Raw genomic sequence first — 25454 nt, 5'->3', positions numbered from 1 at the left:
TTTAACGTCCATGTCTCATGGCCGTATAAAGCCACCGGAAGAATCAGAGTAGTATACAGCGCGAGTTTTGTTTTCGTTTGCGGACTACGGGACTTAAGCTGGTTACGAAGTCCGAAATGAGCCCTATTTGCAGCTGCAATACGCCTTTTCACCTCGCGGGTAACATCATTATCGCACGTCACTAATGTTCCAAGATACACAAATTCTACTAAAACTTCAAATTTTTCACCATCCAGCACCATTTCGCTACCACCACCACTAATGAACCCACGTTGATTGCCAGCGACCATGTACTTCGTTTTACTGGTATTGATCGTGCGTCCAATCCTCGCTGTCTCCCTCTTAAAAGGCACAAAAGCCTCTTCCACGGAATGGCGATCAATTCCGATAATATCGATATCGTTCGCAAATCCCAGGAGCATATGTGATTTTGTGATAATGGTACCGCTTATTTGCACACCAGCTCTCCTAATCGCTCCCTCGAGCGCTATATTGAACAGTAGATTCGAGAGTGCATCACCCTGCTTTAATCCATCTAAGGTAACAAATGATGTCGATATTTCATCCGCAACCCTTACACTTGATTTCGATCCGTCCAACGTTATACGAATCAGCCGTATCAGTTTCGCCGGAAAACCATGTTCAAGCATAATTTGCCATAATTCATTCCGTTTCACTGAATCGTACGCCGCCTTGAAATCAATAAACAGATGATGTGTCTGCAAGTTGTACTTCCGGAATTTATCAAGGATTTGTCTCAGGGTAAACACTTGATCCGTCGTTGATCGGCCCTTACGAAAACCTGCTTGGTATTCGCGGACGAAGGACTCTTCAAGCGGTCTCAATCTGTTGAACAGAATACGGGACATAATTTTGTACGCCGAATTAAGGAGGGTTATTCCTCGGTAATTGACGCACTCCAGTCTGTGCCCTTTCTTGAAGAGAAAGTCGTCTTCTCATATTTTCGACATAATATGGTGCAGAACTTCATAAAGCTGCTCACTGCCATGTTTGAAAAGTTCAGCCGGGAGCTGGTTCTTCCCCGCAGCCTTACCCGACTAGAAGAGCATAACAGAAACTGAACACAATTTTAACATATTGTGATATTTATAACTTATTTTGATACAATTTTGTTCTCAATAGCCATTATCTTTCAAATGTTGTAACAGGATTATATCATAATATGATTTGAAGAAATACTTAACACCGGATTGCCCAACGCAAATTTTGTATTATTTTTATTATTTTTTACGATTCGATTCGGAAAAAAATAGAAAGCATTTTAACAAATTTCGGTAAAATCATTTTAAAATATCTCGGCAATCTTATGCCGATCTGGTCGTTAAAATTTGACAGTTGTCAACTATTATTTTTTTACCGGTGATAAATTTTACCGAAATTTTCGACGAGATCTCAGCTGTTGGATTCTCGGCAAAAGAAAATGCCGTCCTCGCCGTAATAAATTAAGTGTGTAGGCAATTAAAATAGATGTAGCAAAGTCTCCCAGCCATAGATATCACAACGCTGGTATAATTTGAGAAGGTTGCCTTAGTTGTAATGTTGTTAGTTTCATCTTCTTGAAAAATATTCTTGTTCGAACAAAAACAAGAATTTCTGATTGTTGATCACAATCTGGAGACCTATCACGACCTGTAAAAATTCCAACTGAACAGAAACAATATATTTTGTATCTGATTCTGTTATAAATTTCTATCAAAATATGTTATTTTTATGATACAGTTGTAACAAAATTTGATAGTTTTTTGTTTCCAGTAGTGTAGTTTTTGATAGAAATTTTGATATTTTAACAACATCCTGCACCATGTTTCTATCAAATTTTGTTATAAAAATTTAGTATAACATAATAACATAGGTTGATATAATTTTGATATGACCTTCTAGTCGGGTATTGTTTTTCAGCTCTTTAACAGCCTTTTTAACCTCATCAAGTGTAGGTGACTCCACAGCTTGTCCATCGTCGCTAATATTTATTCTGTTCACCGATGCACCGTCACTTCCTCCATTCAACAAAGTCTCGAAATGTTGCTTCCACCTGGCTGGCACTTTAGTTTTATCTGTCAGCAAATTCCCTTGTTGGTCGTTGCACATGACGGGAGATGGCGCTGTCTTTCTCCGCACGCCATTGACAGACTCATAAAACCTCCGCAAATCGTTCTGCTCCATTTTTTCCTGCGCCTCACTAATAACTTGTTCTTCGTACTCTTTTTTCTTCCTGCGGTGGGTTCGTTTTTCGGCTGCTCTTGCTTCCTTGTACCGATCTCTATTCGATCGGGTACCCAACACCAACATCCGGCTTCTGGCAACGTTCTTCTCGTCTGTCACTCTCTGACACTCCACATCGAACCAACCCGTCCTGGGTCGCCTCTGTGCAGTGCCTACCACTTTTCGCGCTGTTGTGCTCACCGCTCCATGGATCGACTCCCATAGATCGTTGATGTTGTCGCTAACGTTGATTGCACTTATCCGTTCGTCGAGCTTCTGGCGGTACTCAGCCGATACTCCTTCCGCCGACAATCGCTGGATATTGTAACGCATCGTTCGCTGTGATCTTTCGTTCGATACAGTTGACAACTGTGATCGAATTTTACTGACAACGAGGTAGTGATCAGAGTCAATGTTCGGACCTCTGAATGTCCGCACATCGATAACATCCGAGAAATGGCGACCATCCACCAGAACATGGTCTATCTGGTTGCAAGTTTCACCATTTGGGTGTTTCCAGGTGTGCTTTCGGATGTTCTTTCGTGCAAAGTAGGTGCTACTGATGGCCATCCCTCTGGCAGCAACAAAATTTACTACCCGTAGGCCGTTGTCATTGGTAGCGGAGTGATGGCTCTCCCTACCGATTATGGGACGGAAAAAGTCCTCTCTACCGACCTGAGCGTTAGCGTCTCCGATAATAGGCTTTATCAAGACATTCATAAAACGTGTTCTTCACGTCGTCGGATTTATCGTTTGTCGGTGCGTAAACGTTGATTAGGCTGTAATTGAAGAATTTGCCCCGTATCCTCAACACACAGATTCGTTCGCTAATGGGTTTCCACCGCATCACTCGCTTCATCTGCTTGCCCATCACTACGAAATCAACTCCATGCTCTGCATTTCACCGCCGCTGTGATGTTATACTTGAATGCAGTGTTGGTCGTGGGGTCCACGGCTCGGAATTCACGTTCTCCGGATCTAGGCCATCGGACTTCTTGAATAACAGCCACGTTCACTCAAACCTTCTGCAGTTCACGAGCCAGAAGGCTCACTCGTCCAGGTTCATTTAGGGTCCTGATATTCCAGGTACCGAGTTTCCAATCATAGTCCTTATTTCGTTGCCGGGTCGGTTGCCAAAAATAAAGTTCTTTTTTTTCTATCTCCATTTTCCGTGGTATTTGAGAGGCTTCAGTAAGCTACCTCCGGATCTAGGCCATCGGACTTCTTGAATAACAGCCACGTTCACTCAAACCTTCTGCAGTTCACGAGCCAGAAGGCTCACTCGTCCAGGTTCATTTAGGGTCCTGATATTCCAGGTACCGAGTTTCCAATCATAGTCCTTATTTCGTTGCCGGGTCGGTTGCCAAAAATAACGTTCTTTTTTTTCTATCTCCATTTTCCGTGGTATTTGAGAGGCTTCAGTAAGCTACCTCCGGATCTAGGCCATCGGACTTCTTGAATAACAGCCACGTTCACTCAAACCTTCTGCAGTTCACGAGCCAGAAGGCTCACTCGTCCAGGTTCATTTAGGGTCCTGATATTCCAGGTACCGAGTTTCCAATCATAGTCCTTATTTCGTTGCCGGGTCGGTTGCCAAAAATAACGTTCTTTTTTTTTCTATCTCCATTTTCCGTGGTATTTGAGAGGCTTCAGTAAGCTACCTTACCGGGGTCGCGATACCTACATCGCGATGATGGGGCTGCCACCTTAGATATAGCTGACGCGATACAGCATTTCGTTAATCAGCCGCTGGGTACTAGGCAGACGCTGTTTGAGCCGCACCTCCTGGTGAACAGACGCTCGAGGCGTACCTTCTCACTCTAGCTGATGTCAGAAGGACAACAGTGCCCAGGCTGCACTACCAGCTAAGTACACAACCCTTAGCTGGCGGTCTTTTGTCATCGGACGACCCGTGGAAGCGTGAGATAGGGACTTGTAGGGACCAGAGCACTGTTGGGCGCTCCTTCCTTGATGTCAACCCACCATTTTGCATCCCACCTTGGGAAACACACGCAGGGTTTGCAGAAATCGTTCTGAATAGATAACGATAAAAGAAAGACAAAAACTGTTCCGAATCATAACAAGCCATGATAACAAATTTATCAAACTTGTATACAAGGGCGAAAAAACAGAATCGGATAGGCAGCCCCCGCAGAAAAATGGTGATTCTCACTTTGTTTTCGCTCCTTTCGTGTTGGTTACTGCATGGCTGTGTAGAACAAGTTGAAATGCATCATCAGAGCCAGTGCTCCCCACATTTTGAGCTTTCTTAAAGAAATTTATCATGGGGTGTAACATCCCGAATCAGTTCTCTATCATGACAGCTTGCGAAAAAAGTTTCTCGCGGTATGCTACATATCGTATATGTATACAGAGATGATAAGTGAGAGACTTGCTCTTTCTCTTCAGGATTCAATCCCTGAACACACGTCACATTAAATGACAAGCAGAAGAAAAAAGGCATTTATAACATCCACTCGAAGAAACCAAAATGTCTCTAGTTCACGTGGACCGAACCGAAATGTAGGATAAGAACAGAATATAAAACACCTTTTTGATGATGATGATGATGATGATGATGATGATGATGATGATGATGATGATCTTCCCGCCACATACCCCTACAAAGGTTTGAGCTAGACGAGTTATCTTTTAGATAATTAATTAAGATCAATTTAATCAGATTTGCCAATAACAAAAAAAACGATCCGATTATTTTACAGATATAAATTCTAATACTGTCCATCGCTATACAGCAAAAAACTAAATTTAAAAAAAATGAACTGCAGTTTTGATTCATCACTTAGCAAACACCGGTAGTGATACCTCGAGGTCTACAGAAATGCAAAACTTGTGATACCTCTCGCACAGATTTCAAAAGCTTTGCCAGGAACCGCTTTACGTCTTATCAACAAAACCGCGTTCTACATCTCGGAAGTATCTTTCAGCATTTATTTTGAATTTCGACAACAAAACGCCTAAACTTGTGATACCTCTCCGTCGATATCAAAAGTTCGTCTTCTATCGCGTACAAAGACAATCTACCAGGTAGCCAAGGCCAATCATCTAGTTCCACTCATTACTAGTCATTCAAAATTCACTTTCATCCATCACGCAAACAGCTCAAAAATGTCAATGATTGGAATAAATTATAAACAACTTATATCTGTATTGCGCGCGCGAGGCTCAAACTTTTGTAGACTACACAAAAAAGATTCAATTTAAAATTACGTCAACAATATAAAATCCATCATCATCATCGAGGCGATCGAGGCGATGAACAATTTTGTTATCCCATCTACAAACTGTTCGTGAAAACAATGACCCGATCTCACCCCATTAGGCATTGTCATCATCCCCCGACTCCCCACGCCCCCCTTGACGGTACTTTAATCTGGTTTAAATGGACTACCATGTGTCTCCATCCAAACATTGAACAACAACCGTTTTCAGTTTTGGCGCAGTTCTCCACCGGAAAGAAATATACTGCCCATAAGTTTATAACAGTCCCATGCATGTAGGGGCACATGGGGCTATTATGAATTTATTAGCAGTGCAGTTTAGTATACAATGCCACACCATACCGTAGCTGCCCGAAAAAAATATAAATTTTTTTCCGCATAATAAATTTGTTCGGGAGTCGCTCAAGATCATTATTTTTAACAAGGCACCGAGAATTCAAGTTACAAGTCAAATTTAAAAAAATATATATTAGCGCCTTAAAAATAACGAAAACACTGTGCGTCTCTCTGATATGCAGAGTAAGACACCTCCTCATCGGCAGCTTCATGTTGTGAACGTTGGATGAGAACACGGAGAATGTTGAAAGTTTCCAATAATTCGATAGCCAAATAGCGGTAGGTGGCGGTAACATGATCAATATAGGCGCACGAGTCAAGAACCTTTCCAGTCGGGCCTTTATACAAAACGGGTTGCATAGGAACGCAAGTAGACTAATGTAGGGTAAATCTGTATGAAATGCGTCGAAACCTATAAACATCTGCCAGCCTCCACATGAATAGAAACTTGATCAAAGTTATGTTCTTTCGCGCTTTTTGATGCAATCATCATTTCTGGGAGGCACATATTACCCAGCATCGATCTATTTAGATGGAAATACACATTTTTAGAATAAAATCTAAAGGTAAATTAGAATCACAGCAGTGAGATATTGATTTATATTATATCCAGGAATAAATTAAATATAGTTTTTCATTGAATAATATCAAAAATAATTACTTATGTAGTGAACGCAGTGCACATTAGGACGAAACGCCACTTCAGGGGTTAGACAAAAAGGATGAGTTAGGTAAAATTTTGTCTAAATTCGAATCACCATAACTTTGCGTAGAATAATCTGATTTCGACAAAACCGGCACTATTGGAATCGGTTACTTACCTAGTATTCTGTCCTTTTCCAAAATCGCAGATCGGTCTATGAACACCGGAGATGTTTCGGGCTTTTGTTCTACTGAAGAGCCAAGACAAAGTACATTATTGCAGGTAGAGATAGAGTTAAACATAGTGCTGTTGGTGCTGAGGTAGTGCTTGAAGAAATTGTTTACCTTGGAACGCTTGTGACAATGTGACATGTAGCGCTGACGTTTCCCTTGAAGTTAATAGACGTTTTGCTGTTTCGAATCATGCAGACGAAAACAAAATTTGTGTCCATAAATCGGTGCGCCGGCGTCAAACATTTTTTACCATGCTGACTTAGTAGTCATAGCGGAATTATCCGTTGGATCAGATATCCAAAATTCACGAGGTTGAAAAACGTTGCCAGCATTCACAAAGCTGTTAGTTTGGAGCTACTGGCTAACTCTCCCTTACTCGATATTGACGGGACCACTGAGTTAGGGAGGTATCGAGATAGGGAACACATTTATATTTTGCCGAATACCGTTTGGCTGAGTAGTTAAAATTTGTTTCTATATTAAGTGAAGTGAGAAGTGAGATGATCGAAGTGAATAGTGAACAGCGAGAACTGAGAAGTAATGAATGAGATGTTCGAAATCACTACTAAGTAGTGAGAAGTTAGTACTGAAAATGGAAGTAAGTATTGAATACTGAGATGTGTGCAGTAGAATGTGAGTAGTGATATAAACAGAAGCAAGGAGTGAGAAAAGAGTAACGATAATCGGGAAGTGAGAAGTGAGTGGAAAGACACAAGACATCTAACTTCTCATTTCTCATTTTTCACTTCTCTTCTCTCACTTATAACTTATATCTCACTTCTGACTTTTCATTTCTCACTTATCACTTTTCACTTCTAACTTCTAACTATTCAGTTCTCACTACTACCTGGCACTTCGAATGTATCACTTCTAACTTCTCATTTCTGACTTCCCACTACTATCTTCTCACTTCGTACTTCGCACTTTTCACTTGTCATTTCTCACTTATCACTTTTCACTTGGAATTTTGTCACTCCTCTTTATTTATTTTTCACTTCTCATTTCTCACTTCTTACTCCTCATTCCTCACTTATCTCTTCGCGCTTCACTTCACTTTACACTTCTCATTTTTCACTTCTTACTTCTTATTTCTTACTCTTATTTCCCACTTCTATCTCCCACTCAACCAGTGTTTCAAGAGCATCATTCTACTCTCAGATTTAAAACAGCATGCATTGATTTCATCCTTATTTTTGGGATTTTTACAAATCTCAATTTTTCTAAATCTCAGCATGCAAGATTTATTCTGGGATTTAATCATAGGGATTCAATCTCTGCGTTCGTGTACCTGTCAATCTAAGTGCTTCTCAACCTTTAATCACTGGATAAAATTTGATAACGCCTGATCAACAACATTCGGTTGCATTCGCTTGTTCGAACCAACATTCCAATAATAATTAAAAATAGGCTGCGTTGAATTTGGTTATAGGTCCATATAAATTCGCCAATTTAATTTCCAACATTTAAAAAGGTATCACCATTTAAACGAATCCCACGAAGGATTCAACCAATAGCTAAACCAGCTTTTCCTTTTATGGCAGTAAAAGCAGATTTACATAAGGTGTATAACAAAAATGTCGTTTTATTCAGTTAAAGTTACCTAAGTTAAAGCCAAACCGACTTGAAGTATCACAAAGTCTAGAAAGTATTTCATTTGTCTCAATAATAGAAAACGCTCAAGTGAACCAGCAAAGGACTGGCAATCTGATTATTAAAGAACACAGAATATATGAAATAGAACAAATGTTTTGGCTTTCTCATATATTAAGATTTTTTATTAAATTTAATTTATTTGATATTATGAAAATCATGAGGAATAGCAATGGGACAGTTTTCAGATAGACAATTTTAGAGTATTTTGGAAAAATAGGGTCTTGTTGTTGATGTTTCCAGCTGTTTTTTGGTGCAGGGAGATGTAGCCAAACTGTTCCACGACATTACTGTTTTGAGAACCGCACTCGCTTGATGGCTAGTTTTTGACTGGTTGGAGATTAGTGATTGTTCTGTATAAGGCTTAAACCATTAACCGTAGAATTTGGTCTAAACATTGTACAGCACAAAATAAGTTATAACACAGTAAGTATCAGACCAGGGCTAATACCTTAAATATTTGGGAGCACGTGGATGCGGATAGGTAGAACAACAGTAACGTTCAAATCACTCGGAAGACTAGATTTCCCACAGGATTCAATCATCCCTTGTGATATATAGAAAAGCAATGTTTGCCAGGATTGGGATCAATTGCGGGAGTAAGATTAGTTTCGATCTCATTTTTTGAATCCCACCAGCTCTCAGAGTGAGATTTTTTGAAGACTGCACTCAACTATATTGTGAATGCAACTGTTTCTGACGACATCGAGTTAGCGAGGTGAAAATGCATTGGTCAATTATTTCGTCCTTAAGAATATAGAGTAAGGAAGATATCTACTTACGAAGGGAACGTAGTTTGCTAGATTCATCGGACTTTGAATTTCATCGAGTAAGTAACTGTAGGGTAAGACGGTATAATGCGCCCCACCTGGCCAAAACGCCCCCCTTTGATTTCTAGAAAACTATAACTAATTAAGGGTCAAAATCAGTTGGTACCTATAAGTATTTGTAAACCCATCATACTATGTAAATGTGGAAGTATTTTTGTATTATACAATGAAAATAATAGCAAAATACAAAAAGTTACAGTTTTGATGTAACTTTTTATGTTTGTTAGCTCAACATTCTGGAGCGACTCTGGCATACTGTCCACAAAACTTGCACTGGAACACTCAGTTGGGCAACAAAATAACTTTTCTCAGTGGTTAATATGATATAAAATGGATTCCATCTTCAAAAATGTAACGATTTTCGAAAACATGTTTCACTGGCCAAAACGCCCCAGTGTAGGCAGGACGATATGCCCTTACCAACTGGACACAAGCGCAGCGAGCCTGCAGCAGTTGCTTCCAAATTGTATGTAAATTATTGAAATGTAATTCCAACCCGCTTAAATGGACCTATGTTGGTTTTTTAATGTCAAGTGCATAAGGATTTGCAACCTTTTTATTATGGGATTGATAAAATACTAATGGAGGGCTATGGAACGTCTTTGGCTAAGGTGGGGCGTATTGCCCAGGCACTTGTTGAAATCCATTTTTTCGCGACTTTTCAAAAAAGCTTTATTACGTGTTATCTGTAATATTTTTATATGACTACTCACGGGCAATGCATTTGCGACTTCCTGGACTACCAAATAACACAAAGTTTGCATAAATTGCGTTGAAAAGTAAAAAGTTATCAAGGAGTTGCCTTAGGGGGGGCATATTATACCGTCTTACCCTATCAGCGTTTTGATATAATATATGGATGGGAGACTTAGCTACATCCATTTTAATTGCCTACTTTGCGGAAATTCAGTGTTATTTATTTATTTATTCAGACTTAGGCGGAAGTGGCCTGTGCGGTATATAAGAGTCTTCTCCATTCGGCTCGGTCCATGGCTACACGTCGCCAACCACGCAGTCTACGGTGGGTCCGCAAGTCGTCTTCCACCTGATCTATCCACCTTGCACGCTGCGCACCTCACCTTCTTGTGCCCGTTGGTTCGTTGTCCAGAACCATTTTCACCGGGTTACTGTCCGACATTCTGGCTACGTGCCCAGCCCACCGCAGTCGTCCGATTTTCGCGGTGTGAACGATGGATGGTTCTCCCAGCAGCTAATGCAACTCGTGGCTCATTCGCCTCCTCCACGTACCGTCCGGCATCTGCACCCTACCATAGATGGTACGCAGCACTTTCCTTTCGAAAACTCCATGTGCGCGGTGGTCCTCCACGAGCATCGTCCAGGTCTCGTGTCCGTAGAGGACTACCGGTCTAATGAGCGTTTTGTAGATTGTCAGTTTGGTACGGCGGCGAACTCTATTCGATTTGCGGAGTCCAAAATACATACGATTTCCAGCCACCATGCGTCTCCGAATTTTTCTGCTGGTATCATTTTCGGCAGTCACCAGTGAGCCCAAGTACACAAATTCTTCTACCACCTCGATTTCGTCACCACCGATGCAAACTCGCGGTGGGTGGCTCACATTGTCTTCTCTTGAATCTCTTCCTATCATGTACTTTGTCTTCGACGTGTTGATGACTAGTCCGATCCGCTTAGCTTCCCTCTTCAGTCTGATGTAGGCTTCCTCCATCTTCTCAAAGTTACGTGCAATAATATCTATGTCGTCGGTGAAGCCAAATAGATGGACGGACTTATTTAAAATTGTACCACTCGTGTTAATCCCTGTTCTGCGTATTACCCCTTCCAACGCGATGTTGAATAGCAGACACGAAAGACTATCACCTTGCCGTAACCCTCTGCGGGTTTCGAAGGGACTTGAGAATGCCCTTGAAACTCGAACTACGCACATCACCCGACCCATCGTCGCTTTGATTAAACGTGTCAGTTTATCCGGAATTTCGTGTTCGTGCATTAGCTGCCATAGCTGGTTCCGATCGATTATATCATATGCGGCTTTGAAGTCGATGAATAGATGATGTGTGGGCTCGTTGTATTCGCGGCATTTTTGCAGTACTTGGCGAATGGCGAACACCTGGTCCGTGGTGAATCGTTCCCCCATAAAACAATTAGTGTTAGTTAACGGCATAAACTTTGGGAGAGTACCTTGTAGAAGCGTTCAGCAATGTAGTTGTGTAGTAGCACAGTAGTTGCTACAATTCAGCTTATCGTAATTTTTGTAGATGGGTAGGCCTTCATCCTTCCATCCACTCCTGTGGCAGAACCTCTTCCTACCAAATCTTGGGAATTACCCAGTGGAGCGCTCTAGCCAAAAATCCTGGATTTCCTGGAGACTGTCTTGCTCTGGTCCTCCCAGGTTCCTCAACATACCCCCTCCCCTCGTTTATGCCACATTGCCATTAAGGGGCTCTTCGTAGTGCTGCCGGCACTTTTGGATCACCCCATGATGCTTCCCGTTTATGTGCTTACACATGTCAGTTCAACAACGGTTCAACTTCTCATAGAATCATCGTGTGTTATTAGCGCGGTACAGTTGCTCTCAGAGCTTAAAATATTCATCTTCATGAAGCAACTTCGGTCCGAATTTTGACAAACATCGCATGATTATTCAAAACATAGAATGATATAGTCAGACGACTACTCCACAAACTCATTCATTAGAAAATCACTTAGTGTGCTTACTATGTGCAGAAAAAAAACATAATTAGGGGAAACCGCCAAATGTTTAACGGCTAATTTTGTCGCCTATTGTTGAAATCCCATAAGAAATGCACGTGCGTTCAATAATAGGTGAAGAAATTAGCCGTTCAACATTTAGCGAATTATCCTAGCATTGTTTATATTGATGTTTACCGTTGAAAGTGCCTCGCGTATGAAAATCGGATTAAGTTTTATGTGATACATTACTTTATTCATTTAAAACGTGTTCAGATTTCAGACAATTTATCAATTTGTAGAATGTGCATAAATATTCAATGACTAATATTCAACCGAATATTGACAGTCCAGAGTCCAGAGCCGACTATAAATGTGTATGGAAGTGAGTTGACAAGTGACAAAAGTAGACTTCACCAAAAAATTTCGATTATTTTACACTCTGGTTGCTCTATCTCTTTACGTTTTCTATCTTTCTGCCGCCCAACAAACATTGGAGGTGGATGAAGCGCTTATATGACCAAAAATAGTCTTCTTCGGCTAAAAACTAGCTTATTCAGCCAAAACTGTTTGTTGGGCGGTGGTTTTACCTCCGAAAACGAAGTTTTGTCTGTTTCGCACCAGTTTGTATCGTGCCCCGTTTGCCCTCGTACAGTGTTGCAGCAATCTCGCGCATACTGCAATCTTCGCCTGCTCACATTCGCCACATTCGTTTCTCTAATCCGGGGGCACCAACCAAGTGTAGTGGTTGCGGTGCTACCTATAGCGAATCTAATATCTCTCCGGCCATCCTCAAGATAAGCTGCGCCTAGCTACTCTTCCGTCTGATTTGCCTCTTCCAGCCGTTGCGCGTAGTCTTGCACTAGTCTATCGTCTTATAGCCGCACAGGGTCTCCAGTAGTTTTGCGAGCAAAGGCGTAGGATTGCCAATTAATTAGGAATTATACGAAGTCGATAAAAACTACAAATGTTTCTAATTAGGATCGTTTTTGATCACCACGTGACTTTATCGAAATTACTTTATTGGATTTTTTCGGTGATAATTATACTACTCAAAGCGAGTAGATAAAATTAATGAAGATACAGATTCGATTGACACCGCAAGCGAGCGGCAAGTGAGAAATGAATAGAAACTGAAAATTAGCAGAGGGCCATATGGCTCCAGACTCCAATATATATTTCAAACTCCCAATGATAACTCGCGAAAGTACAGACAACTTCTTGGCTTTCATTCAATCGAGCTTCATTTCATCAAACTTCTACCCTATTTGCATTCGTATGCGGTCGGAACCAGTATTGAATGGTACAGAATATATTGGATCACCAGTATTCACACACTGAGGATGTTTACTGAACCCTAAAAGGGTGATGAACTTTGTCCAACTTAAAAATCACTTTAATAAAGATATTAAAAAAAATGTTTACTGAGCCTGAGTGTCATCTGCTGGTTCTGATCCGGAAATATCGAGCGCTCAATCATGCTCATGTTCATTCCACCAGAGGGAAGAAGATAAACGTTGATGTGTTTGGGATGGCGGTATTGGTCAATGCTGTAATTGTGATTGATTTAAACTCATTTGAAATCGTGGAGAGAGAGAAAAATGCATCCTACCTAACCTGTCGTGCTGTAAATTGAAAACATAAACGAATTAAACAGACCATTTAATGTGTTCTTGATAGTGTTGATTCAATTCATTGGAGCAATTCCGAGATTATTCAAAATAGAAAAGGTTCGTCGCTTGTGAATTTTCCTCGATTTCAAATGTTTTATGTTCATAGAAGTTGAAACACTAAGTAATTTTGACAACCTCGTATGTTTGTGTCCCCGGGGAGGGATATATGAAAAATGCACCATATCGTGAACTCAAGAGCATATGGAGACGCGTGGTACATTTGGTCGGGGATCAGCCAAATCGCACCAAAGGCTTTTCGACTGACTTGTGATATTTTGTTCGTTCAAGAAAAACGGAAATTGTTTCATATCAATTTAAGCATACATTTGCAGTAGGATATCCTCAGTTATGGGGTTGAGGGAGATCCAATACGGTTTGCGATCAATTAAATCTGATAAACGAAAGTTTTAACAGAAAAATTCGTAATTTTTCGTTGGCGCTTAGTGTGCTTTGACTGAACCCCGACCATTTGTGCATTGGTGCATCGTCTTCTTGTGACTAAACTTTTTGTCTCATCGCAACTGTTAATTGACTAATTGTACCAGTATACTAGCGTTTGTATGGCAGCAAGGATTAACTGAACCTATTTCATGTTGAGAAGTGCATGATTTTTTGTTAACATGTGGACTACCGTGATCAGGAAATAATGAGAACTGCATGTTCAAACAACCATTGTTCTCGGGCGTTTACTGAACGATTCTCATAATTCTTTTACCCTTTTTTATCCATCTTATATAGTTTCATCTAGTTTGCTGGTTCATAATATCCGTAGGAATGCTCATTTAGTTTACTAGATCGGCACTAACCGAACTAAAATAGCACCCAGTTTGAACACGAGCAGTTTAAACACACGATCCTTAACATGGAGATTTAAACATCAGTTTACACACTGCATGGTTTTTCATCTGCTTATGTTTGTCAAATGGTTTCACTCCTTGAACAGTTACAGTTAGTTAGTTAGTTAGTCTGAAATCCTAATGAGATCACTTCAGCTACATTTTAAAGTGATTTCAATTTACAATTGGATAAGATGAACTGAACTTAGTTACTAAGTAACATTGCATTTTTTTTAGTGCCGCTAACCTAGAATACTCCAACAGAGATTTACACAGTCGAGGTCAACAAATGTCGATCTAATGGCATCTAACGGTACCCGACGTTATCTGTCAACTGTTCTGCTGTGTGATGATTTCAGGCAAAAAAATTCCGAAGGCAAATGTGCATTTTGAGCCCTCTGGCTAAATCCGGCACTGATTAGCACAATGCATTAACCTGGGTCGGGCTTGTAACTAGTCTAAAAATAGTCATGCATCTCATTTACATTTTAATGTCTGTATAAATATGTACCAAATATTTTCCCACGATTTGCATAAGATTTACCGTTTTACTACACGGTGAGTTGTACCAAGTTGTGAATATGCAAATGACTGTCTAGCTGTTTTGCAGACACCCAACGCATCATGCGGGTTGTAGGGCCATTCAACTATGCACAGGCAACAAAGTCATCGCCAAATGAAGAGACCAATTTCATTTTTTTCTTTCTCTTACACGGACGCAAAGACCCAAATGTCATATGGCGCTAGAACATTATTGAAAAAACAAAAAGCATTATTCCTGTTCTCTTTTATGTCAAAGTTGGATCGTGATGGATGAGTATAAACATGTTTATCGCTATTGTAAACGGTTGGTATTTATTTCCATGTTTAATTTGAGCTATTCATTAATTGTTTGAATTCTTGAAGACAACTTAAAGGTAGGATAAGTATATTTGAACCGTTTGTATGAGAAACTGCCAATTTGTTAAAAACCAGTTTTTTGTTGTTTTGTGCCAAATGGATATATGCAGTTTCTAAACAAATTATGCATTCAAGAAATGCCTGTTCCAACTTGTACCACGTAATTTCAACGTTACGTGGTTTATGATTTGGTATGAAATGCAGAAAAATATGAACGTGCGGTTTCCGATATTCTTGATAAACGATTATTCTTCTTCCTCTTCTTATTGGCGTTACATCCCCCAGTTTGACATTGCCGCAGTTCCACAGTTATTAATTGCGAGGTTTCTAAGCCAAGTTACTATTTCTACATTCGTATATCATGAGGCTAACCCGATGATACTTATATGCCCAGGGAAATCGAGACAATTTCTAATCCGAAAATTACCTAGACCGGCACCGGGAGTCGAACTCAGTCACTCTCAGCATGGTCTTGCCTTGTAGCTGCGTGTCTTACCGCTAGGCTAAGGAGGGCCCGATTATAATTCTTATTTTAACATGAAAATGAAAGTCTGTGAATTTCACCGAAATCTCAACAGCAGAACTATTCGATAATTATTTCACAGTTTTCCTGTGATTTTCTGCATTGTTGAACTGTCCAAATAATCGAAAATCTATAAAATTATCTACCGAACAGTTTTGTTGTCGAGATTTCGATGAAATTTGACCGCAATCTGCGATTTATTTTAAATGTGTAGATAGCAACAGCAGCATGTAATTCCAATAGAGATGAACCAGCCTAGGGCTAAAAACCTCTCAAAGACAAAAAAGTAATTTCAATCTCTGTACCAAAAAAACTCGTTGGTATAAAACATATTTGATTCGATTGACGAATTACTAGGAGTTAGCAAGCTTTATCGGACCCATGAATCATGAAGTTAGTGTCTACTGAAATGCTATGTTAGTCTAAATTCTAAACAAATCCTCGTTAAGTTAATTCAAGAAAATTACTAAGCTTTTTCAGATTAATGTTTTCACCTGTGATTTTTCAATGGCTCTACATTGCAATGCGCATTTTTAATTAGATTATATAAGTATTCATTTAATGTTATTAGGACATTCATAAAGACCTTGTTGACAGATGATTTAACCAATAAATAGACAAATGAATTTAGAACTAGAATTCCAACTTGAACTGGCCCATTTTTTACCTTAGTATTCTATTAGCATTTCCTCAGTTAATAATTGAAAGCTTTTCTAATTTCCTGCTAATGCATGAATATGTATCTTGTATGGCATGAGAGAATGTTTTCCACCCAAAAACATTCTAGACTGGACCGAGAATCGAACTCGGCATCTCCGGATTAGCAATCCCACACCTTTCCTCGCAAGGCTAACTGGAGATCCAGTTGATTCAAAAGTATAAGATTGCTAATGTCGTTACTGTTCGCGTGACTAACATGTAGGTTACTTTGACCTGGCAGCAAAAGTACCTGTACTACAAGTGTCAAACCGATGTTGGTGATGAAACAAAACATGCACTACAATAAGATGCATACATTATGACCAATTGAAGGTTGGTCAAGTATAATTTGGCAAAATAATTTAATTGACTACAGCGTGTAATGTTGTAGCATTCTACCGATCAAATTATGAATTTTCTATATAAAAAAATTCAATGAACTCAAAATCCCACCTATTCACTGTCAATATGAATTGCGATACTGTCTTAATTTCCACAACATATTTTGGAATGTAAAAATGAAAAAAAAAAACATTTAAAAAATGCGCCACACCGCGCCACCTTCGCAGATGGTTTTTGGCATCACGCCGCCAACCCTTTTGCATCAGCACAATCATGTTTTAACAATAAACAAAAAAAACTTTAGAAATAACTTCAAAAGAATTTCTTGTGGATATTCAGGAAGCACAAAAACTGCAAAAACTTTGACATTACTTCATATAATCCTGATAACGTGCTGGAATTCCGATTGATTTTTACTCAAATGTTTAAACTATTATCGCGGCAATTATACAGAACCTCTGAAAATTTTGCTTGGAAAGTTAATTTTGCTACGAATTGTTAATAAACAACAAATAAATTTCCAGTAAAAAAAATCCTGAAAACTCCGAAAAAATGTCCATGGGAATTCTTTCTGAAAATTCAAAGCAGTTCCGTGGAGAATGCAAACAATTTTCGGTGGAACATATTGTTCACATTTACTTATTTTTATTTGACATTCTAATAAATTTCATTAACAAATTCTTCTGAATATTCACGAGAAATTTTCCGAAAATTTCAAGGAGAACACTTCTAAATTTTCAGCCTCCAGTTACCCTTGCGATCAAAGGCGAAGGATGACCATTGACCAATCCGGAGATGGCGAGTTCGATTCTCGTTCCTGTCTCGACCCCCTAGGTATAGTGTATCCATTGTATTTGCCACACAAGATACTCATGCAAAGGCTGGCATAGAAAAGCTTTCAGTTTATAACTGAGGAAATGGTTATAAAACATACTAAGTTAAAAGGCAGGCCAAGTTCCAGTTGAAATGAGAGGCCATAGAATGGGAAGAATACTTCTAAATTTACAAGAAAAATTCTTCTGAATTTCTAAGAGATATTCAACGGCAATGTCACATGAAACACTTAAAATTTCTAAGAATTTCTTTTGGAGATTTAGAAGAATATGCTTTGAAGATACACAAAAAAATCCTTAGAATATTAAAATAAAAATTTAGAGATTCTGTAGAAAAATCAGCTAGAAATTCTTTCTAATTTATTCTGGAAATTCTTCGGAATTTGATATTTATTGGAATTTTCCTCGTAAATATGCATTTCGGATCCTTCTACCGCTAGTTCTTCAAAATTTCTACCGAACATATTTTGGAACACTTCCGCAGAACTTCCGAAATTGTCGTGGGAATTTCTAAAGATTTTTCCGTGGAGACTCCGAAGAATTTCTGGTGAATGTTCCGAAAAGTTTCCTTTGCAACTCCAGAGTAATTATTCTTGAAAATTCAGAAGAACTAATCCGAGCAATAAATAAGGGCAATCATTTAGGCTTAAGGAGCCTAGTTTTTTATGATATTGCCGATGATAGTAAAATTTAATAATGCACCTAAATGTTCTTGAATGCACAAAATTCTGGTAGTGCGTATGAAAAAGGTTATGACATAGAGAAACTTGCATTTTAAAAATTAACATAAAATTCTAAATAATAATAATGCTTTTTAAAATCATAAAAGGGTCTCAGAACTATGGACTGGATATTCCTGCGATATAAAAAAAATGCAGTGTTCCAGAATGAACACTCAAATTCCTAAAGCAATCTAGGTTAAAAAATAGTGTTATAATAACGATTAAAATTGAATTCCAAAACAAATTTCAACCCTTTCAGGGCGGATGGGTCATATATGCCCAGCGTTTCAGATTGTCTGTAAAATAACAAAAGAAAGCTATAGGCCAGCATTTTCTTCAGCAAAATTATTCATCAGGATGTTTGTTTTACGGCAAAATATTGGAGCACAAGTTTGACTATACCCTGAAAACTCATATCCGAAACCTTGGGAAGGAAGATTTCGATCCTAAGAGCATGGAAATGAAGTTGAAATGGCGCAATAAGCATATGCACCTAATTTCCATTAACATGAGATCCACGTTAACAAAATGCCCAAACAAATGATCTTGAGTCAACATCAAGATGCACAATGACAATGAGGTTTGTACGCAAACTTTTTTAAGCACTGGGCTCACGTACTTGAATGATCAAGTAGTTCAAACATTACGACTCCCAGGACGTTTTATATAACCTAAAAGGTCTGTTGTAGCTTGTATGAATAATGTTTGAAGTCATATCAACTCAATGGACCTACTGGGACAGTTCCTTGGAAAATTGTTTGTATTGCATCATTTGCTTCCACCAGTCGATATAGAAGCCAGCAAAATATTTTTTTCCATAAAAATTTAGAAATTGCCAATAAACAAATCAGGGTATAAGCAATTTAATAAATATAGAATTTCCACAAATAATGCAAAATTTCCATAAACAATTGAAGTTTTCCACAAAACAATAATAAATTAGCACTTGCATTAGCATTGTTAGGGTGTAATTCGTAGATTGGACACTAGTGATACTCATGTTTTACTTTTGAGATCCTTATCTAGAATGCTATCAGAAATCAAGAAGGGAAGTGGTCCTTGATTCCAGTCTTAAACAAAAATAACAAAAGCATGAGGATTACTACTCCTGGCCACGCCCATCTTCACCGTAACTAGGGAGAGGAAGGAAGTGTTGATGTGGTACTTACTTAACGAGAGGCCACCGACTTAGCGACACCCTCATAAGTACCATGGAGTTGGATAATGAGTAGATGAGTAGTGGTAGATCTTACCCCGTAACACACCACGTAAAGGTGTCTACCCAGCGTTACGGGTCATAATAAATTAGCACTTGCAAAAGCAAAAAAAAATAGCACTTAAAAAAGCAAAAATTACAATTATAAAATAAAAATTATCCATTAAGAAAAAAAATGTTCTACGGAAAAGTACAAAATCTCTATGAATAAATCAATATTAGCAATAAACAATTCAAAATTTTCCACAAAATAAATATTTATGGTTTAAAAGTGTTAATTTATTTTTGTTTTGTGGAAAATTCTTAATTGTTTATGGAAATTTAGCATTATTTGTAGAAATTTTATATTTATTTATTCCTCATACCATGATTTCTTGATTGAAAATTCCCAATTTTTTTAGGCTGAATTATTATTTTAGTCAATATTGAATCTTAGAACATCGACTCATGGAAGGTCTATTGTAGCTTGTGAAAGTAATAAATGAAATCGCATCGGCTCAATGGATCCGCTTGGATGCTTAGCGATGCACGGATACATTGTTCAGGACTTGATTGATCGATATCATATGTTCTAAACTCCAGGACGTTTTGGAGATTCTGAAATAGTTTACGTTTATTCAAAACTTGATAATTTCATGTCTTATGATCACATAGATATTTTTGGACATATTCTCAGTTCAGGACATTTTGTTTCTTGAATAATTTCTGAAACATTTGAGGATATGTACTTTATAACAGTTTGGCCTAGGACACATGAAATCCATGTAAAAAAAGTCGTCATGAAAGGGTTAAAAACCAAAATATAACAAAAATTCAAGAGTACCAAAAGGAAGATATTGAAAACTGAAGATTTAAAATGAAAATTACCATTTTAAGTATAAAATGTATAATTCAGGCAAAGAAAAATAAAGGACATTGTGTTACGGCTCTGATTAGAATAATAGAATCATGGCATAATGAAGAGAGTCTTGACATTTTGAATAAAGCTTGTATGCCCTTAGAAAAACCTATTAATATTGGAAGGTAAACTAATTTGATGATTCTGAAAACAAAACTGGAATTTCTACAGGAATGCTACTCAACAAAAACAACAGCAGGAGGTTTTTTTGCATCTCTAAGATTACATATCAACTTTGTGATTCCTGAACTGCACTCTGACAAACTTTTTGTTGTCAGCTTCCAATTCAGATGCTTTACTTAGGGTTAGGATAATATATTGTAAGAATTTCCAGTACTTTCAGAGCTACGGAAGGTCCCAAATACTCTTAGGAATCTATAGGGATATTTCGGAAAATATATAAACCAAAAAATTTTTCTAGAAATTCTTATATTCGCGAGTTCACATTTTTTGTATCCTGATGCATCGAAGGGGTGTTCGAGTTCTAGATATCCTGATACACATTACAAAAAGATTACATCATCAAGATATTCGAATTCAAATTAAAATTTCCATGATGCGTTTAAATTGATTTTGAATCAGTTGAAATTCCTGTTTTTCTCCGCCTTAAAAATTCAGCGTGTTAACCATATGTTTTAAGTTGTATAACGTTTTTTTTATTTTTTTGTACTTGAAAAAAAAACCATTGGTCATAGGGGGGAGGGGTGGTCTGCCAAATGACCACAATGAACCACATGGAGAGAGGGAGGTTGAAAATCTTCGAAAATATAACCACATGGTTTCTGGTTTCTGGATGGCCCCTAAGAACCAATATATAGGATTAAATCTAGACCAACATTTGAAAAGGGCGTAACAGCCATTATTTATTCCTTCGAATTCTTTATCTACATACATAACTATATACATAGACAAAATACTGGAGAGATCAAATTTTGGCTGTTACGCCCTTTTCAAATGTTGGTCTAGAAATATAATGCACAGATTGGCTATATACGTACCAAAGTGGAGGCGATATAAGGACTGTTCATTAAAGAAAGTGGACACCGGGTTTTCAAAGGAACATGTTTATCTTGGAACAAATTCATAAGGTTGCTTTATATAAATAACAATCAACAAGCATATGAACGAATCCACATGATTTTGAATATTTACTTCTCTTTTCTAAATAATGCTCGGACTTTTCTCTTGACAGTTCCCATTAGATTCTGCACAACTTCTTCCGTAACTTTTCATTGTGCGGCAGACCAAATTTTCTTGAAGCAGTCAACAGAGCTTGCTTCTCTCCCATCTACCTTAAGATGCCGCGTAATTATTGCCCTGTATTTTTCGATACGACGCAGTTCAGGGCAGTTTGGTGGATTCAGGCATTTTTCGACAAGATCGACTTTTTCCTTCTTCAGCATCTCCAACGCAGCAGAAACGTAGTGAGCCGATGCCAGATCCGGCCAAAACAATAGAGGATCCGTATGCTTTCGGTAGATGGTTTGAAGTCGTTTTTTGATACATTATTTTCTTCAATTTTCACCGTTGTTTGTGAAATACGGAGTCACATTAGCAAATTGCTTGCCATACCAAAACATTTTCCCATTTTTTTTGTGTTCGGATATATCATACGTCATCAGGCACATCTGTCCTCTGTTCAGCGTTGAAAAAATGTGGCCCTGGAAGTGTACTGGTGTCCAATTTGACGTATATCTCGTCGTCCATCAAAATGCACTGTACCAATTTGGTAGAATTAATCTGCGAGTTGATAAACTGATCCGACCTATCGTTCGGAATTTCTAAGGTTTTTCTAAATTGTTCAGGTGTGCTGCAAAAGTAAGCAATTTCTTTACACACAGAGCGAAAATTACCAATTTTTCGTTAAGTTTTAACCTCAAACCAGTGGCGTAGCCAGGGGGGTGGTTTTGGGTATAAAACCCCCCCCAGAGACAAAATTTTTAGAAGAAATTTTTTTTTTTCGAAAAAAAAATGTTCAGAAAACCCCCCCCAGACCAATTTTCTGGCTACGCCACTGCCTCAAACCATTCATAAACAGGTGTCCACTTACTTTAATGAACAGTCCTTAGGTTCATACGAGTTTTATTTCACGATTTTTCCTGACATCATGCGAGCAACAAATAAACATTAAAATATTAAAAATAAAACAAAATCTTACCAGCTCCAAGCCTCGAACATGCTATCTTTGGATCTGCAGGCGGATACTCTACCATCCCACCATACTGCACATCTTGAAGGCAATTGGATTTTTGTCCAACATAAACTACACAATTTATAATCTTACAACTGCTAAATTGGACTAAAGTAGCTTCGATTGTATTACGATTTAACATAACACAGACATTTATTCGCACTGATATAGAATATTGCAAGAAATATAAGTCATTACGTGATTTTATTCACACAATTACGATTGATTTTCACTATGGTAAAAATTATCATATACGATACATTCAATACAACATTTTTCGACAATAATCTGACAAAGTTTGATATGCAGTACGATTTAGATTTTTTTTATGGACGCAAATGCGACTTTATTTGCTGTTTGTTATACAATATGTGGTTTACTGGGTGGCCTCAGTCTTGAGTCCGGTGCGGTGTCAAATTTTACGTCAGCAGTGTGTGCTACCAAGTGAATTAGAACCGAAATCTTCCCTAAACGAAAAGATTGTGCATATCAATTGGAGACAAATCTTATATGACAATGTGCATTATTAAGTCAATTTTATTCACAATGTCACATCGGGCTTGTTTCTTTAGAAATTAATAGAGAATCATAAATTAAGGTTATGGGCAAATATCCCTGTCGTTAACTAAATAAAAACACTTTAAGAGAACTTAGTAAATCCAAGTTTATATTTTACTGCTAATTATAAAATTATTTAGAATTTTTTTTAATGGAATGTCTTCACTTGGCATGTAAAAATGGTTATTTGGACTAAAAACTTTGCAGTTGATAGTTGTGAAAGCAGAATAATTAATTTTCTATTTTTAAAGCAGAATAATTAGTTTTCTATCTAATTTACGACAGTAAAATAAGCATAATCTCAAAACAAATCTTACACTTCTTATGACTTACGTAATCGTGGCATACACAGTAGGGTGGTTCAAAAAATCGATTTTGCTCCACTGCGCTCATTTGATTGTGTATTATGTTCTGAGTGTCCTCCGAAAATTTGAGCTCATTTGGATTAAAACTGATTTAGCACAAGCCGTTTCAAGTTCACATGGAAATTAGTATGAGGAAATTTATTTTTTCATTATAATGAATATGGCACTTCTTCATTATGCGCATGCGAAAAGAAAACCTACATAGCTAAATTAAATGTTTAAGAGCTTTTACTCAGCGAAAACCACGTCTAGATTGATCGCCCCAAGAATTAGTAATCGATTTTAATACAGGTTGCGAATCTTTAGTAATGATCGTTAAACTTCTTTGGGGGCATCACTGAAACGCGCAGTGCAACATAGTAGCCTGAATTTGTGTGTGCTATCTTTCGCTCCACGAGCAACAATGTTGCCTGTTTAAGAATTACGCAATTAGCTTCAGAAAACTACGGTATAGATTCGATTACTAATTATTAGAACGATTAAGACGCGGTTTTCGCTGAGTGAAAGCTCTTGAGTATTCCTTCTAGCTATGTAGGTTTTCTTTTAACCTGCGATTAATGAGGAAGCGCCATAATCAGTATAATGGAAAAATAAATTTCCCCATACTAATTTGCATGCAAACTTGAAACGGCTTGTGCTAAATCAATTTTAATCCAAATGAGCTCAAATTTTCGCAGGACACTCAGAGTATGATACAAAATCAGATGAGCGTTGTGGAGCAAAATCGATTTTTTGAACCACCCTAATACACAGATTCTTCAAATTGTATCGATTGTACATACCACAAAGAACCGTGGCTCCGTAAAGTGTTATACACGCCTGAGATTACCAAATAAACGAACTTGAAAATAAATTCTCCTAATTCACAGAATGGATTTCATTGAATTCAAATATTGGAGAAATTGGCAAAAACAAACCGCGTAAAATGCGACTCTAGTGTATTCGAAATTTTCTGCAGAAAGAATGTACATCCTTCAAATAGTTGATTATACTTTTTAGCAATCATTACTTACCCGCTATTTCCTACATTTTTCACCTTTTTTTAGTGTCGTCCGTTTCTTGCACTAGCAACAGCAGACAACAACGTATTGTTGGTGGTCAAGATACCGCCCGTGGTCAAATTACCTACATCGCTAGCCTCATGAAGCGAGGAGCTCACTTTTGCGGTGCATCCGTAATTAATGAGAAGTGGTTCCTCACCGCTGGACACTGTGGATGCAAGTAAGTATTTTATAAGAATATCGGACTAAATGACGTTATATTTATACAAAAGTTTAATCTGTTCCTGTTTAAGCTGATATTTTATTTTTGTCTTTCTCTTATCTTAAGTGTACATGAAAGCTATAGGATCACTCCCAAACTGAACTTTTTGTTGGCGGCCTGGGGACCTATACTGCCGTGAATCGCATATTTGTCCCATATGAATAGGAAACCCACTCTTCGGCTAGTTTTTCAATATAATATATTATTTGTATTTTATTATGGAATGGTATTTCGTTTACATGATATTCAATTATTAGAAATTCTGAAATTCTCAACACAACAAATTGATCTGATGTCTGTGTGTGCTTGTGTATGTATGTATGTATGCGCGTAAGAAAAACTCGGCTATTTTATTTGGCACTTACTCTTAACCGATTTCCTCTCCACAAATAGCATTCGACAGGAAATCCTATCCCATTGTTTCCAATTGAAAAATTTAGCCACTTTCTTCCCCCGCAAGAATATCCACAAGACCTCATGGAAATCACCTAATCAAGAAACGGAAAATCAAATCGACCACGTTCTAATCGACGGTAAATTCTTCTCCGACATCACGAACGTACGCACTTACCGCAGTGCGAATATTGAATCCGACCACTACCTCGTTG

The 25454-nt window shown here is 38.1% G+C and overlaps 1 protein-coding gene across 1 annotated transcript in view; it reads left to right on the top strand.

Moving 5' to 3' along the window:
- The window catches only part of LOC134205340 (trypsin-1), a 49523-nt gene that overhangs the window by 10368 nt on the left and 13701 nt on the right, over nt 1-25454 (top strand). Inside the window, exon 2 of the mRNA XM_062680509.1 lies at nt 24630-24804. Coding sequence (XP_062536493.1) covers nt 24630-24804 — 175 coding nt within the window. The remainder of the gene's footprint in view (nt 1-24629; nt 24805-25454) is intronic.

Source organism: Armigeres subalbatus, chromosome 1, assembly GCF_024139115.2.
Source record: "Armigeres subalbatus isolate Guangzhou_Male chromosome 1, GZ_Asu_2, whole genome shotgun sequence".
Taxonomy (NCBI): Eukaryota; Metazoa; Arthropoda; class Insecta; order Diptera; family Culicidae; genus Armigeres; species Armigeres subalbatus.
This window is presented reverse-complemented; position numbering and strand designations above follow the sequence as displayed.